Below are 18889 nucleotides of genomic sequence, written 5' to 3' on the forward strand. Positions count from 1 at the left end.
AGTGGAGACCGCGCACGTGGACAACAATGGTAACCACGAGGGTAACAATGGGTCCTTCGCCGTCTCTTTTACCACGCAGAATGAACTCGCACGCGCGCCACATAATGGCCACTCGAATCGCCTATCAATTAGGCAATTTGTATAGATGCGCGTAACGGGAATACATTTTGTAGACCCGCGAACTGTCGGGGACTTCTAACCCGCGTGCGGGGATGTAAGGTCGTAAATTTTAAATAGCAAATGCACGCCGCGATTAATAATTAGCCAATAAATCCGACGGGTAACGAATGGCGACGCGAATGCGTGTAGCTCGATCGCGAAAGCGATTCGCGACAAACAAATTCGCGTCGATAAATAAATAGGAGTGGGCCATCTGTATGAGATATGGCCGCACGGGACAAACGAAACGAAGCGAACGAGTGACAAAAGTGCGCTGCCCCGAACCGAAACAACACAGTCATACATATATAAACACGGGCCTCGCGAAAACAGGGACGTATCTGCCACTCCATCGACCAAAATAATGCAAATACTCCGAACCGTTCCCAACACATAAATCTAAACCTTGTTATGCTTTTTGATCTCAAAATTTAAAATAATTAAACTTTTAATAATATTTTAATATTCATATCAAAACAAATTTATATTTTCCAAAAAACCAAACACAATTTTCGTTTAACATTATTAAATTAAACTTGAAAAATATTATTAGGATCGAGTTGTAATACCTAGACCTAAATACCGCCCTGTAGAGACAATACAAAACTGTAACCTTTTCCCCCCGAGGCGGGGCGGCGTACAAAAGTTCGCCCTCGCATTTTGACAAGCGTCAATTACTCCGACGCCACGTATCATTATAATAAAACAAAGCGATTGAAACGTGCCAACCGCAGGCGGCGACCGACACGCGCGTGCACCGTAGTCCTGTTTCGACAACGGCACCCCCGTGACAATCGTTGTAAAATTTCGGAACGGCCTCGGCCGACACCCAGAACACACACTGTTGTCACGGCGATGCTTGAATTAAATAATGCTAAATCAAAAAGTTTTCAAACGCAGTTTTGTTTCATGTCTCATACCAAAAAAAAAAGCTTACAATACAAGGTACCCAACAATAAGACCAAACTAACTTCAGAACAAGTTGTACCCACATAATCATCGATCTCTTCTCGTGAAGATTAAAGAAACACGATCTTCGTTCGATCTGCGATATGTACATTCTATTATTGCAATTAGGAACGCGTTAATCGTGCGTAGCACACATTCAAGGACCCCCACACTGGGCGTCCGTTGGGGATCAACAACAACAACAACAACGAGGACCCTGGGTGTATTACTGTACTTCGTACACCTCGCCAGTCCAGGCGATAACGTATCGGAAATGACTAATGACCGTACGCGGTGGAATGTGTTCAGTCATTCACTCATTTAGTTTTTATGGGATTCGTATTTGTATAACCCCGCTGGGATCACAAATTAGTTTACCGGGACCCACGTGCCGTAAAGCCGTTGTCTCGAAACGCCGCAGCACGTTTACGGCGCCTGTACGATATCAATAATTGTCCGTCACGTGACTCGGCGATTTGCGTATACATACTGTTCTGATCAAGAAATATTTTTCTAACTACTCAATCTTTTCAAGAAAATTTCAACCTCACCATATAAGATGTTTTAATTAAATCCAGTATTTTTTATCAGTATATACATAATGTTTAAATGTCAAATACACACCAAATAAAATTTTTCATTCTATATTGGGCGACAATCCATCATTTTTTATAGTCGATAATAGTGTAATGGATGTCCCCGGTATAGAAGCGGTGGTGTATCGTAACGATTAATATGAATTAGCAACATATTGGATTTGTGTTAACAATTTCAGCGGTATATCACCGTTATTAGTTAGTTGTGCGCGAAATTCTGTATGTTGCCCGCTTGTAATTTACCCCGCTCGTCGCTATTAGTCATGTTCCAACCGATAGAACATAGTCGAAACCGCAGTTTTCTAGTTTTAAAAACGTGATCGTTTAATTTTGTAAAAATAGATATACCTAATAAAAAGTTAATAAAGTTGTTTATACCTTTTCCGGTTGTTCCTTCTTCTTCTTTTCTTTATGTGGTCTGTGTGGACTCAATTCATCATCCACCGAGGCCATTCGATTAAATTTCTGTGTGCGTTCTTTCACACTAACCGAGGACTTGTCATTTTCAGTAGTTTCCTCTTCATCTTCAACCTTCATCTTCATATTTACTGATAACTTATCTTCAATTCCACTGTCGCTTTCCGATTTTCTCATAATAATTTTCCTTCTAGGAGGAACCACCGGTCCATCATCGTTGATGGAAACGCATGAGGAACTTATCGAGATGCTGTCCAACGAAGATGTTGGAGTTACCGGGGGAGGTGGTCTATACGGAGGAGGTTGCCTTGGAGCTGGCGAATTACTTGGACTAGGAATAAACTCGGGAATTGATAAGGAAGGAGACACCGGTATTCCGATTGCGTTTCGAGGATCGAGTTGTGGTGAAGGAGATGAAGATACCGAGTATTGCATCACATCTTCCAATGGCATGCTGTATTTGGGGCGAAGTATGAGGAACTTTTCGTTATCTTCAGATTTGGTTGTGGCCAAGACATTAACGTAACGTTTAAATTTAATTCTTGCGTCATCTAAAATAAAAAATATTTTCAAGCTTTTTTAATGATAGAATATAATCAAAAATATATAGAGAATAACATTCTGACTTCTTTTTTTTTTTTAATTATTTCAAAGAAAAATTTTTTCATCAACATAAACAATATCGTATATTTAATATACGATATTATACATTATAATTATTCATTAATAAACCAATACACAGGCATTGTTGTAATTGACATTCAAGATATTAAGAATTTTATCATGAATCTATTGTAAATCAATCGGCAAAGTAATAATCATTTTATTAAGAAAGCAAGAGTTTAGATTTTATTAGACCATAATAGTTTATTACCACCTACATGTTTATCTATGGGCAGAAGAATTCTTAAATCTAGCAAAAATCTAAGCTTCTTTTTTCACATACCATCGAGAGAAATGTGTAAAGATTATCTCTTTTCCAATAGTCCGCGTCTATAAAGTGCATTGTCTATATACTAGACTCATAGTACAATTTTATTGCAATTTTTCTCACAAGTCCACTTGTCTCCGGTACATCAGCATACGTATTTAGAACAAAAAAATTAAGTGATGTAATAAAGGTATTCCAACAAGAGGCTTCATTTTAAATTTCACGCCATTTTGAAGATCACGATTTTTTGAACAAAATTATTCTAAGTGATGAGGCCCTTTTCAGATTTGGGGCTCCGAAAACCCAAGACAAGTGATAGAGCTCTTCACATCAACAATGAGTGGCAGTTTGGTGCGGTTTTTGGGTTATCGGAAGGATTAGACTTTATTTCGTTGAAAATACTACTAATTTTTTTTTGACAAAAATTGTTGCTATGGACGTGGATGATTTTATTTACGTCAATATATTCAGTACTGCTCGTGAAACGATTACTCTATTGCGTGAAGAAATTCTTGGACATGTAATTAAAGAATGACCGTAAGCAAAGCCGAGGAGGGCATTTTTCAGATATTATGTTTCGTTATTAACCTCAGACTTTGTACTTTTTACAAAAATAAAAATATCTCTGTTTTTCACACATAATATACTCTTTTTCTCTTAATTTAAAATGAACCCTATATTCACGTGACAAACGGTAGCAGCTTTATAAAAAAGCATTTATGGGTTCAAATTATGAACGGTAAAAAAAAAATACAAATTATAGTGTATTAAAAACAGTTACAGTAAATGTGTATTGCGCTTCAATTAAATCGCAATTAAATGCGCCCCGACGTTAATCTGCTGTGGGGTAGGTTTAAATATAGGGTTGCTGAGCGCCCTTTATAAGTTAATATAATATATGCTTGATTAACTTGCGTCCACGTGCTGCTATTACGTTGTTTATACGTACGTACTATTGCGTCCACAGTTATATGTTAAAATAAAAAAAATAAACTGTTTCCATATTCAGTGAAAAAATTCAGTGACATTAAGTAAAAAAAAATCGAAATACAATTCAATTTGAGTTAAATTAAATATTAAAATTTTTTTTTGTTGCTGCTGGGCTGAGGGGTGCGACCCTTTATACGTCACCGCAACCTATAAGATCTATTGTAACTTATGCCCTCCAAAGATTTAGGGCAGATCTAGGTAATGAACCTTAGTATTGCTCCCTCTTGTTCCTTTATGTCAGTGGTATCAGACAAACCTTTCCGAAAATATTGTGTCTAGGCGACCTTTGGCGATGCAGTCACACAGAATACGTTCCGCAGTCTCTGTATTGTCGTTGGAAAGTCGACAAGTTTGATCCTCAGCTTGTCCAATGTTGTAGCGATAGTAGTTTAGGTACGCATGGCCGATCAGGAAACCTGAGAGTAACCTTAAATCCACTTTGCTGAAGCATTAAACTTCTTTGGTTTTCTTTTGCGATGGAGTCCAGCGCAAGGCTACATTAGAGTCCTCCCATGTGTTAATCATCTTAGGTCGCTCGTCTTTTCATTATAGACAATATCTTTGTGACCTGGAACCCACCTGGCGAGTTTTCTCAGGTTATCAGTACATTGCTACCAGTGTGGATTCACACGTGTTGGTCTGAATTGTCTTTAGGGCGGCCCGAATGTCCGTAAAGATGCTTATCAATGCCCCTTTCTGTCCCTTCTCAAGGTACAAAACGGTACAGAAGTTTATGGCAAGAACTTCAGTCTGAAAAATAGTTGTATCCGAGCTTAAGGGCGTCTTAATGCGGCTTTTTGGTCCGCTGATACCTATACCTACTTGGAATCCAGCTGTCTTTGATGCATCGGTGTATCCTCTTTTGAATTGAGGCTCACCCATCGTCCATTCTTCCATGTTTCTAAACTTGTCCTTATCTAGATGGTCGAAATTATATTTTGTCGGTATAAGATCCGTTTTAATTGGAATCTAGTTGTTTAGGCATGGGTCCTTGAGGATTTCGATATTTCCTCTGAGGTTGCTTGACAGAAAAGGCTTTCAAGCAAAGCTTTCTCTTTTTGTACAAGTGGGGTTGTGTGAGTCCGAGTAAGGATACAAGGTGGCACAAAAGTTGTCACCCGATGTTCTTTGACTATAATTTTCTTTATGAATGAAAAACTTTGGTTCTGCTTTTGGATTTATTTGATGACTGGCCGAGAAAATGATATCACAATAGTCGTTTGGGCCACGGTGTTTTCGAAAAAATATGGCCCTCGTAGCTGCGCCAAAACCACCAACGAATTATTCCGTAAAAAATCGAAACAATTATTTCACGTTCTTGAGGTGTATCCATGTCTTGTAGTCGTGTATTTTGTATCTGTTTACTTCACAAATGTCAACGCAGAATTGAATTTGCCCCATTTGCAAAAATTATAGCATCTTATGATAGGACTCAAGAGTCACCTAGTATTAAGACATGCAAGCCGCTGGATTTGTGTCAGCTATTACCACAAAGGCCGAGTAAGCCATTCGTAGTGAAGACCCCAGTTTCTTCTGCTAATCAGAGTATGGTAGATCTGATTAGCCATGATGGCCTTTTTCCTCACCTTAGCAATGTGGGAATTCCAGTTTTAGTATTACTCATATGTATTTGACATCTGTTTTGAGGTTAATAGCTCTGCCTTCAATGGGGGATGCTTTCATTGTCAGTTGTAGTTTTCTTTTTCGAGTGGATGGGACTATTTCTATTTTGTTCGGATCGATATTCAGTCCATCATTCCTACACTCTGTGCTAGTATGTAATAACATATGCGAAGTTAGCTCCTATTTTTCTAGCCCCCAATTATATAGGATTTTACATATATAGTATTTTGATTATAACAAGAGAACCACTCAACCGATTTCGATAAACAATGTTTCATTCGAAAGCTTAATCCTTGGCCAATACGAATGTGGAAATGCCCGATTCGAAATCTCTTTCGAATTCGGCTAAAACACAAAAATATTGCGAAGGTGCACGAAAATAACACAAAAATGACATTCTTTAAGTGGTCAAAACTCGTAAACGATATCCTCGATTATCAAGATATATAGGTCATTCGATTGGCTCGTTGTTTATACAAGTATGGACGACCGAAAATTGAATTGATTATAACTAGAGAACGATTTGACGGATTTTAATGTTTTATATCTGAAACGAAAGGTTGCGTCTGGCTGAATGGAATGCGTACGCCGATTCGAAATATATAAGGATTTTGATTAGAATACAAAAAACTACTTAATCAAATAAGTTAATTATCTCCTTTATTAATTGACAAATTTTAGTCGTCAGCATCCCCATAGAAAGTATGATCCAAGGTGAATGCAAAAATGTAAATGCCCAATCTCTAAATTTGCTAATTAAGTACGTACGATTGTGTAAACGACTCCGGTGACTTTACTGCCTGGAAGTCCACTCCCCAATTACACAAAAAATATTTGTTTGTAAACGGATTACTACTAGAGAACAAACTAATGTGAAGAAACAAGTTCGAAGTTGTTTCTGAAGAAGGTTGCAACATGGTATCCGAAACATCAAACATTTTTTCAAAAAACGCACGGCTTAACCCGAAAGATTCTAGTTCTAGGTCTAGTGTTAGTTCTTGTGATAGTGCTAGTGTTAGTTCTAGTTTTAGTTTAATTAATATCGGCCGTGAAAGCCGTCGTACTTATAATGTGAAAATGTTTTAAATATTCTACTAATCATAATAAGGTATAACGAACGTACAAACGAACAAAGTAATAGACTGATTACTGAAATGTAATAGACTGAAAATGTATTTGTACTAAAACAGAAACAGTTTTAGTATTTCTACCTTTAATATAATTTATTGTTGTTCTTACTACTTTTCTAGTCTTTTTTTTCAAAAGTTAAGGGTACGGAGCGGCTGTATCATAACAACGATGTTTATAGAAAATAACAAATGATATATATTGGATTAAATCTTCATTAAATTTGCTTTAAAATGTACTTTATCTGTACTGATATCTCAATTCGTTCTTGAGATACGATTTTTTTTTAATTTTATTTTTCATGATACAAGAAATAAGGGATGCATAATCCAACATCTCGGCTGATTCGTTTTAATTATTTGTTGGGCACCTGATTCTTTTGCAGGAAGTGTTAAACATTGAAATTCGATTAGTGCGTTTTATTTTAGGAAAATTACGTACGTAAGTTTTATTTGAAATGTTTCGAAAAAACGAGTAATTTTTTTATTGAAAGGTTGAGTTTTAAAACCAAAAAACGATTTAAAACTGCTTCGCCCCGTCGCCTTTACATGTTTTGTTTATTCACCTCCAGTATTCCTTATTCACACAATACATTAAGGCTCCTTAACCGCTTGATGAGAATATGTTTGACGACAGAGAAACGAAAGTTCAAAAAAGGATAGCATATACTGGCAAGACATTCCCACTGTTTTCCTATTGGGTAATATGCATTTTATCAATGAAGGAATGAATAAATAGATTTATGAATAATGTATTTACAACCTGAAACAATTAAGAACTGTGGGTACCTAAAATTCATTAAACTAAATTTATATTGAATAAAAATAATAAATTAAATATCGGTGAAACCCAAAATTAGTAAATAGTTGCTTGCAATCCGGGAGCTTTTTGACCTATACTTTAAAATTAGTACAGACAGTAATTTGAAAGGTTGCCGTTTGTTACCGCAAAGAAGTGCTGCATGTACATTGATGTCAAATACCAAGCATATTTAATTATTGCAATATCATTGCAGAGTACACACAAGTTATTGCAGTTTTTGAAACAGAAGTAAACCAGAAGAAAATAGAAGAAAAACCCCTAGTGACATAATTTCTCAACAATCGTAAAAATAATTCGTAAAATAATCGAACATATCTCTAAAATCGGAAAGGGTGATTTCTACCCTTAAAACGGCGATCGGGCAGAAATGACAATACACGTGTCGAATATTTTTCCACACCCTACTTGTATGTCAAGTTTCAAGAAAATCGCCGTATGGCACTTCCCTAGTGTTACTTGAAAGTATACAGGGTGATTCTCAACCTATACACATAAACTCGAGGATTTATTCATTATTAGTAAAAGTTTTTTAGTTTCTCTAAATCTAAATAATGTGTTTCCTGGAAAATGAATAGGTCGAGATGGTCCAATGACCTGGCTACCGTGATCGCCCAGCCTCAACCCTCTTGATTTTTACTTGTCGGGTCACTTAAAAAGCAAAGTGTACGTAACGGAAGTTAATACTGAGCCAATATTGCAAAATCATTTACATGCTGCTGCCCAGACAATTCGCCAACACCCTGGTTTAGACCGCGCTAATGGGAGATCGTGGATTCCGGGAGGCCAATTGATAGAAAATATGGGAAATCACTTCGAACACTTGCTGTGATGTTATTTTAAAATGTTCTATGTATTCTTGATAGTTAATATCACGGATATCTATGAAACAAAAAATCTTTTACTACAAATTTTTTTGCCTATTAGTCATTATTCGTCGTGAGTAGTAAATCTCCAAGTTTATGCGTATAGGTTGAGAATCACCCTGTATTTATATAAAATAATAATAATATAAAAATACACTTTTGGTTCGTATTTACGCGCAAATCGATAATCAGAACATTCTATAGCACGATATCAGAAAAAGTAAGCTTCCTCCCCTTTCATAGTATGCAGTCGGTAGACAAGAACTATGTCTACAAACTTGTTTTTTATCTATGTCTGCGGTTTTTTTACGTTACAAACCACTCGCCAGAGATTCACATAGCCAGCCCACATGTTTTTTTCATTAACCAATCATCACTCGTGAGATCCGGGAAGTAAAATATATTCCAAAATATTAAAATTTAATGTAAAACCGTAAATTACTAATTACGGGTTTATTATTAATATTTCGTAAAAGTGCTACAGGAATAATGTTTCTATTTTATTGTTTTACATACGGGCCAAGAAGAAAAATCGTAAAAATCTTACTATTTTCAAAAATAAAGCAATATTTTTCTTCAAATTTCATTTTCTGTTCTTGTCCCGGATTCATAACTATTGTAGAAACATGACAAATGATAAATTAATCCAATCCATTAATAAATAAGGAAGTAATTCGAAATCTACGGTGACAGACACGGTTAAGGAGCCTTAAGGAAGTTGATTCACTAATAACGTATTTTAGTTGATATGCGGGCATTTAAAGGTGACAAAGTAGTTTAGAAAAATAAAACTTATTACTTGGATTAAGTGATAAATACGTGCTATATACTATATGCTAAGTGTTAGGTGATATTAGTGATGTTGAGATCATTGAATCTATGAATGTTAAAAGGTATCGTATTATTTCATTTTTTTTGTCACAATAAATTAATTTATCTTTTCTTTCCAGCTGAGCTTCGAAGTAAAAGCCAAGGGAAACAACACCCATTCGGTGAGTCGTTTTCAATTTTATTAATTTACCAAAACATATCGGGATAATTCACGATTTTAACGGTATTATGTTGCCAGATAAAAACCGTTTGAACGCTACTCGTTGAATTTGTGCTTGAAAAACTGTACCATTCAATAAATTTTTGCATTTTGTTTGCATTTTGCTTGTAAAATTATAAAAATTCTCTGTAGGTCATACAACAAAAAGATGCTTTTTGAAAGTGCAGTTCAAATTTCAAGTCAATCGAATGACTAGTTTTTTAGGAATCGTGTTAACCAGATAAAAAAAGGATGTTTCGAGAAAAATGCACTTAGTTTCATGTACTACAATGTTATGCGTGTATACGCCTTGTTAATTTAACGTTTATAACTTCTACATTCAGCCAGACGCAAGCTTTCATTTGAGATATATAACATTAAAATCGGTCAAACCGTTCTTTAGTTATAGCGAATTTAATCAAAATTAATTTTTTCTTATTGAGAGTTAGACTTCCAGTTGGTAGATACGTGGGGGCATTTAAATAGCCGTACGTAGGTAATTAGTAAATTTTGAGATCGGGCATTTCCGCCTTCACATTCATTGTGGATCACACTTTCGATCAAGATGTGTTAAAAAAAAAAGATGACTAAAATTGATCAATTAATTAAGAAGACAATTGATGTGTTTGATTAGTTAGTTTTTTGCGTTTTAATCTAAATCCTTAAAAATGTCGAAAGGGGCATTTCAACAACTGCATTTAGCCAAGCGCAACCTTTCCATTGAGATATAAAACATTAAAACCCGTCAAACCGTTCTCTAGTTATAATCAATTTAATACAAATTAATTGTTTGTTATTAGGGGCTAGACTTTCGGGCGTCCATACGTGCATAAATAACGAGCCGAACACGGTGTCATTCCGAGGGCTGTACAGGGAGGTTCAAATTCGATGTCCGAATAGGCTATCTCGGAAACTATAAGAGTTAGAAAAAAAGTAGCTTACAAGTCATGATCTCGTTTTTCGCGAATCTGCTAATGCCAAAAAACCTCAAAGCATTATCGGCTTTTGTTCTTCCCCTAGAGGCCAAAATTGAAAATATCGTAAAACCAGCATTATTTAATAGTAATATTAAATATTAATAAAAAATGTGAAATAATGCAATCTATTCCAACTTTTGTGTACAACAAATATAATTATTAAATAGTTCAACAAATGTATTTGTTTCAAATATCAGAAATATGTTTTTTTTAATTTTTAGCTATAATTTACAGGAAACTGTAAATTTAATTTCTATGACGACACTAAAAGAAAATAGGATAAAAAAGAATAAATCCACGATGATTTTTTTATTTTTCTAATTTCGGTACAACAATGTTTCGCTTTTTCTAAAAGCGTCTTTAGGTACGACTAGAATAATATGAAAGATAATTATTACTAGTTGACGGGTTTTTTTAAGTTGGTGATATAAAATTAAAAATTATAACAAAGACCTGACCGTCAAAAACTAAGAATGATGAACACGTGAAAAAACGATCATGTGGAAAAATTTCTCAGAAAAAAATCATCGTGGATTTATTCTTTTTTATCCTATTAATACTCACCATGATGAACCTGGAGGCTACAATTGCCAATTTACTAAAAGAAAAGTTTATTTTTAGCTTTATTCTAAAACAATAAGAAATAGACCTGTCGAACCCTATATTTTTGTAATCAGAAAAAAATAACGAATTTAATAAGCGAATAATCAGTCATTGTTTCCATTTAAAAAAACGAAAATTGTCATAATATCGCAAAATCTAAAACCGAAAAATTTTTTTTGACTACGTCATCAAATTGTCTGTAAAAAAGTGTCCATATAATGTCTTAGTTATAATACTCCACCTATAATAATAACCAAGATAATTGCACTTGCTGGCTTTACGATATTTTCAATTTTGGCCTCTAGGGGAAAAACAAAAGACGATAGCGCTTTGAGGTTTTTGGCATTAGTAGTTTCTCGAAAAATGAGATCATGTCATGTAAGCTACTTTTTTTCTAAGTCTTATAGTTTCCGAGATAGCCTATTCGGACATCGAATTTGAACAACCTGTACATACAAGGTTAACGGGAAAGAATCGAGATCTTTTTATGATTTCAATAGAAGAAACTATGACGAATCCAATGACGTATAGATCTTTATAATCGAGTACATCGTTTACGAGTTATGACCACTTAAAGAAGGTCGTTTTTGTGTTATTTTCGTGTACCTTCGCAATATTATGGCGTTTTAGCAGAATTCGAAAGAGATTTCGAATCGGGCATTTCCACTTTCGTATTGACTAACGATTCAGCTTTCGAGTGAAGCATTGTTTATCAAAATCGGTTCAGTGGTTCTCTTGTTATAATCAAAATGATATAGAAAAATGGAGGCTAACTTCGCATAGGTTATGTAATAAGGATTTCTGCATTAATTATATAATCTTTGTCTTCGCAGTTTCGTTGTAAGTTTTGTCCCTAGAAAAAGTTCGTGAGTTGAAAAACTTGCCAAGAACTTTTATGATGATGTGGATGTTGAAGATGAACTTGAAAATGAACAAGACCGCGACCTTAGTGATGCATCGAGTGAACATAGCAGTCATAATACCGACACGGATGAAGCAGAAGATAAAGTAAACGAAAAGAGTAGAGCCGTTTACGATCTCCCAGGGAAAGCAATTTTTTTATGGCAAAAATAGATGCAAGTGGTCAAAAGTTCCACCGGCTTCTTCCAGAACTCGACAGGAGAACATAATACATCTTCCACGCCTAAAAGATAACGCACCTGTGAATGTTGGTCACTTTTGATAACAGATGCGATCATATCTGAAATTTTGGAACACACCAACTCTAAAATTACAGATTTAAGTGTAAGCTACGGTCCCACAGCTACATTTGTGAGACACATGGACGAGATAGAATTGAAAGCATTCCTCGGTTTGATGCTCCTAACAGGAGTATGCAAATCCAACCATGAAGACGTGAACTCTCTTTTTAGTACCGATAGTTTAGGGAGAGATATATTTCGCGGGACTATGCCCAAGGAGAGATTTTTATTTCTGTTAATCGCTTTGATGACTGGACTTCCCGACAGGAAAGAATTGAAAGTGGGGACAAACTAGCTGCAATTTCCAAAATATATGATATATTTAACACCCAATGTAAAAAAAATTACTCATGTAGTGAATATGCGGTGGTAGATGAAATGTTAGTTGGTTTCAGAGGAAAACGCTCCTTCCGACAGTTCATTAAAAGGAAACCAAGAAAATATGGATCGAAAATAATGTGCTTATGTGATGCAAAAAATGTAAAGAACCAAATCCAAAGAAATTGTCAGTCCCCACTCAAAGTACTCTAAAGTTAGTAGAACCTATTAGGAACACCAACCGAAATATCACGGGAGACAACTGGTTTAGTTCCATTGAATTAATGAAGGAACTGAGAGATATTGGTCTAACGGATGTCGGTACCTTACGAAAGAACAAGCGAGAGGTTCCTCCGCAACTCCTCCGAAGCAGAGATCGTGAACAGGGATCATCTATTTTTGGAATTACTCGTAATGATATAATAGTATCATATGTACCTAAGAAGAATAGATAGGTTGTACTGGTTTCAACCATGCACCATGCGTCAAATGTAGAAGAAAACGGGAAGCCTGAGATCATTAATTTTTATAATAAAGGGTGGAGTGGACACTCTAGATCAACACTGCGCGACTTATTCTTATCAAAGAAGAACTAAAAGGTGGCCTATGGCTGTATTTCGTGCTATTATTGACATTGCAAGATCGAACAGTTTTATATTTTACCTAGGCTTCCCAAGCAAATATCAAAACATCACGACGTAAATTCACAATTGATCTTGCCAAATCGTTGATTCATGATCATGTAAAATGTAGACTTGAAGAAAAAGAACTGACTAGAGATCTAAGGTGTATAATTAAAAATATACTGGACGATGGTGTACCTAACAGAAGCCAACTCGAACTTCCAAATCAACCCGGACCTGTAAACCGTGGATGTTCCAGTTCTTATGGCCGTTGCTATATGTGTTCTAGGAAACAACACAGCAAAATCAAAACAACATGTCAAATATGCAAGAAGAATGTTTGTAAAAACAATTCCAATAGTTTTATGCACTGTAATATTCGATTTTTCGTTGCTTTTTCCAGTTCAAACATGCTCGTTCTTTTTTTGTTTTTTATGTTGACCTTATTTTTTTGCTACAAAGACTAGGATACATGTTCCTAAACTCATATGCAATACATCATAAAACAATATTTTTAGTTTATTATGTAGTATTTTTATATTAAAGAAGGTAACCATTTATTTTGTTTGTATTTATATGAAGTTATCAAAGTTTATTTATTTCGATCCCCTGTAATGACAATAAATTTTATGTTGCTTATAATGTTTCTACAGGGTGATTCAAAAAACCGCCGACAGACTTCTAGGGCAGGTAATACATCAAAAATTAAGATGAAAAGTCTTAATATACATGGGGTCGCAAATGCCTCCTTAACGAGATATAGCGGGTTAAAGTTTCTTTAAAATTAAACATTATCTGCAATAAAAAGCCCTTTTTTAAAAATATTTTCAACTCTACTGCTACTTTTGTCAAACGTACAGTATTTTCGTGTAAAGTGATCAATTATCTATCAATTGGTCTCTTACAAAACTTTGATTAAGGGAACAGTTTTTGATTGAATTAACAAATTTTCTACAAACGTGTTTTTCTTAAAAACTATTGCTTTGATCAAAGTTTTGTAAGAGACCATTTGATAGATAATTGATCACTTTACACGCGTAGAGAGCAATGGCGTAGACAATATTTTTAAAAAAGTGCTTTATATTGCACATAATGTTTAATTTTAAAGAAACTTTGATCCACTATATCTCGCCAACGAGACATTTGCGACCCCATGTATATTAAGACTTTTCATCTTAATTTTTGATGTATTACCCGCCCTAAAGTCTGTCAGCGGTTTTTTGAATCATCCTGTATATACATCCAACGTGAACACCTATGTCATAAAACATAAAAATTGCAAACCATATTTTTTTTATTTTTAAATATACAGAGTGATTCACATAAGAACCGACACAGAAAGGGGCATGTAGAGGACAATAAATTAAGATGATTTAACGTAACTTACCTCTATACCAAGTTGTACACCTCAGGAATTGTAGGCCTTCAAAGTTGGCTCTTAAATTTTTAAGAAGTTCAATATCTCCGTAATACATTAAGCTAGAAAAACCAAATTTGGTATACGTTATGAGTGTACCAAGGGTATTAATTGGTAGCAAATTGAACTCAATTGAGGCATTTCATAGGGTTGATTAAAGGTGATAGCACCCTAAATTTTGACACATTTTTTTAACCTTTTGGCTGATTTAACACATTACTACTTCATTTCATGTGGAATTTAATTCTAAAACTTTTCTTACTCGTACTCTTTTTTAAAAAACTTTGTCGTTTTCATAAAAAACTTAAATAACTAAAGACACGTATTTCGTAATGTTACTTAAAATAAGAGAAAATTTAGTAGTCGGCTATGAAACTACGTCAAACTTGACAAATAGGGTATAAAGTTATTTGACGACAAGGTATTCTCCATCTTTTCTCCATCACCTTTCATTCTTGAGTTATGATCGATTTTAACACCAAAAGTACCCAATTTTGACATTTTGGGGATTTTCTCTTTATCACCTGAAAATCATTACATCTAAACTAAATTTGTTTATGGATGATGTCTTCTTAGTTGACAATAAACAACTTATTCCTAAAAAACTTTTCTCCATGACCTTTCATCCTTGAGTTATGATCAATTTTAATATCAAAAGTACTCAATTTTGATATTTCGATGATTTTCTCTTTTTATCATTAGAAAATCATTATACCTAATCTAAATTTGTTTATGGATGATGTTTTTTTAGTTCATAATAAACAATTTATTCCTAAAAAACTTTTCGTCGTCACCTTTCATTCTTGAGTTATGATCGATTTTAAAATCACAAATACTTAATTTTGACATTTTGAGGATTTTCTCTTTATCACTAAAAAATTATTATGCCTAAACTAAATTTGATTGTGGATGATGTCTTATTAGCTCATAATAAACAGTTTATTCCTCCAATTACGTACAATTTCACAGCCGACTACTGAATTTTCGATGATTTTAAGTAGCATTAACAAGATACGCGTCTTTAGTTTTTTGAATTTTTTATGAAAACGACAATGTTTTTTAAAAAATAGTAAGAGTAAAAAAAGTTTTAGAATTAAATTCCACATGAAATGAAGTAGTAATGTATTAAATCCGCCAAAAGGTTAAAAAAGTCTGCCAAAATTTAGGGAACCATCACCCTTAATCAACCTTTTGAAATGCTTCAATTGGTCTCTACTTGCTACCAATTAATACCCTCGGTACACTCATAACGTATACCAAATTTGGTTTTTCTAGCTTAATGTATTACGAAGACATTCAATGTTTTAAAAATTTAAGACCCAACTTTGAAAGCTTATAACTCCTCAGAAGTACAACTTGGTATAGAGATAAGTTGCGTTAAATCATCTTAATTTATTGTCCTATACATGTCCCTGCTCTGTGTCGGTTCTTATGTGAATCACCCTGTATATTGGGGTGTTTAAACACCCCACTATAGTATTTACGTGTATTAAAACAACGATAGTACCTGCGGGTTAAAATAAGACTAAATTTGTGAAAAATGATGTATTCAAAAAATGTTTTACTGTAGTTTAAGCAAAACTTATAAATACCTCTACTTTTTCTTCATTCGGTAATGTTTACTGATTTTAGACCATCTCAGGAAACAAATCAAAGACACAAGATATTTACGTACCTATCTCGAATACTTATTAATGCACTTGATTTGTGATTTTAAGTATAATTTTAAATATAGATAACTATTATTTTCTTTACATATTTTGTGTAATACGATTATTTGAACGAATTAAATGAATTCAATCAACAAAATAAGTTTGATATCCGCACAAAATGATATCTAGTTCTAAACAACAGCACTCTTGAAATTTGGCAACTTGTTTACATAAAATCAAGCATAATTATTTATCTAGTTTAACTGAACTTTTGAATCATAAATGTTTTGTTTTTTTTTGATTTAACAATATTTAATATCAAAGCGGTGTAACTGTAATAGAATATCAACGTTTCTTTTAAGCAATTAAGATAGTGTTGATGAAATGTCAAGGGTTAAGTAATTATTACTAAACGTTAAAGATATTGTAAAATGACCCAATTACAAAATGTGATTAGGTAACAAGTCCTAAATGTTAAAGAAGATTTATTTGTTATTGGTTTTTTCACTTATATGAAAAAATAATCGTTAAATAAATACAGGAAAATGATAAAAAAGATTAGATTAAAACTGAAACGATTTATTTACTAATCAATTCATTAGCGATTACTTAGAAATTTTATAACTAATTTTCTAACCTAAATGATATTAAAAGGAACTTTTCTCTTTATTAATAAAAACTTGAAAGAACTTTAAAGGTCACAGTGACTCACAATCGTACTAAAAACTCAAGACGTTCGAAAATTCTAACCTATCCAACATGAAGTATCCACAGGTAGCCAATGTAAACAAAGTGATTTCTAGCGTGTCATGAGCGATAATGGGTTAAAATTACTTACCTTGGGATGCACGGTCGGTTAAGTATCCCCTAAAGTGTCTGACAACGTCTCTATTTGGCACAATTCCACCTTTTTCTAATAAAAACTTATGAATTTGCTCTATTGACAGTTCACTTGCAGCCATGACTTCTATTGACGATCTGTAACGAAGTTAGCCGAACGACGCCCGCCAGTGCGTTCGGAATGGAATGCGAAGAGCGGGACTTTTAAAATTCCATTCTGCGGTCGAAAGGATGTCACGGGTTATAAATATGAGAGGGTCCGAGCGGATATCCTAGTTACTTTATTACGTTGGGGTTATAAATAGACTAAAAAAGGAAATTTTGTAGTATAAATAGTAACTGTTTCTTTTAAAGAGATTTTTTTTTAATTTTAATTTTATTACTGACAATACAAAAAAAAAATAACAATAATAACACAGTAGGAACGCGCTCACTAGTAAGTCCAAAAGAAAACCGTATTAATGTATGGTTATGAAAAACAATAACATTCTTACAATAATAAATGAAAGATAGGTACGTTCAATGTTGCCGCACGCAAGAAAATAAATGTACCAAAATTCTAAATGAAAATGAAAAAAAATTACTGAATTGAGAGAGAAAATTGAGGAGGATTTTAGTAATAAGGTAAAACAAAATTTGCAAGAAGTACTGAAAATTGCGATTGAATGATAAAATTGTGGTAAGATCGGCAAAAACTGAAAATTTTGCGAAAACGACATTGGCGAATATCTCACTTATTAATTTATCAAAGATGGAGTATTATAAATAAAACATTATATGGGCAACTTTTTACGAAGAATTCAGTGGCGTAGGTAGAATTTTTTTCCCATCTTTTATTTTCGAGATTTTAGACGTAACTTTATTTTTTTAAATGGAAATCATAGTTGGCTATGACCTAAAATAATTTGTTATTTTGTTCTGATAACAAATATACAGTGTGTCCTCGGATAGGTGAAGCGACTCTTATAAAATGTAAAATGTTTTCGTTATTAATTGTCATTTTTTGGGGATTAGCCCTGCTTGGTGAAAGACTAATTTTGAACATATTTTCAAGTTTTAAAAAACAAGTGAGTGTTGACACTGAAGCGAAAACTCCTTGTGTCAGGTAAAAAGATTTTTACCAAAGTAGGCCGATCATTCCGAAAATTTGCATATGGCCATAATTTTTCATTCTGAACAAAACTTCTTAGTAACACTTTCACGTACTGTAAACAGAAATGGTACTTTACCTGACACAAAAAGAGTTTTTCTTTCACCGTCCAGGGGCACTTGTTTTTTAAAACTTGAAAATATGTTCAAAATTAGTCTTTAATCAAACAGAGCCAAACCCCAAAAAATGACAATTAATATCGAAAAAAAAAATTTTACGTTTTATAAGAGTCGTTTCACCTATCCGGGGACACACTGTATATAGTTTGTGGGGTATATTTCTTATAGTTATTGAATAATTAACAAAAATTCATTTTGTTCTATCTAAAACTAATGTATGTATTTAAAAGTTATGTTGCTATGGTGATAACCATACATACTATGATGGCACATAATGTATCAAATAATTGCTTAAGTTTGAATTTAATAATTTGATAACAACTCTGGCATTATGTGCTGGTACGAAGCACCAGCATGTTAAGTGTCAAAGTATAATAAAACTGAATAAAACTTTACAATGAATTTCGAAAATTATGAAAACTGTAATATGATGGAATGCTATATGTTATCAGATAAGAATGCGACGTTAGCCGCGGAATTA

At 33.8% G+C, this 18889-nt stretch overlaps 1 protein-coding gene across 1 annotated transcript in view; it reads right to left on the minus strand.

Annotated features, from left to right (window-relative positions):
• The window catches only part of LOC139430654 (ankyrin repeat domain family member sosondowah), a 75601-nt gene extending 58322 nt beyond the window's left edge, over window positions 1-17279 (minus strand). Inside the window, exons 1-2 of the mRNA XM_071197847.1 lie at window positions 17138-17279; window positions 2082-2671 (exon numbers count right to left, since the gene is read on the minus strand). Coding sequence (XP_071053948.1) covers window positions 2082-2671; window positions 17138-17261 — 714 coding nt within the window. The 5' untranslated portion in view covers window positions 17262-17279. The remainder of the gene's footprint in view (window positions 1-2081; window positions 2672-17137) is intronic.
• Window positions 17280-18889: the final 1610 nt, after the last annotated feature.

The sequence above is a fragment of the Onthophagus taurus genome, chromosome 1 (assembly GCF_036711975.1).
Source record: "Onthophagus taurus isolate NC chromosome 1, IU_Otau_3.0, whole genome shotgun sequence".
NCBI classification, from domain to species: domain Eukaryota; kingdom Metazoa; phylum Arthropoda; class Insecta; order Coleoptera; family Scarabaeidae; genus Onthophagus; species Onthophagus taurus.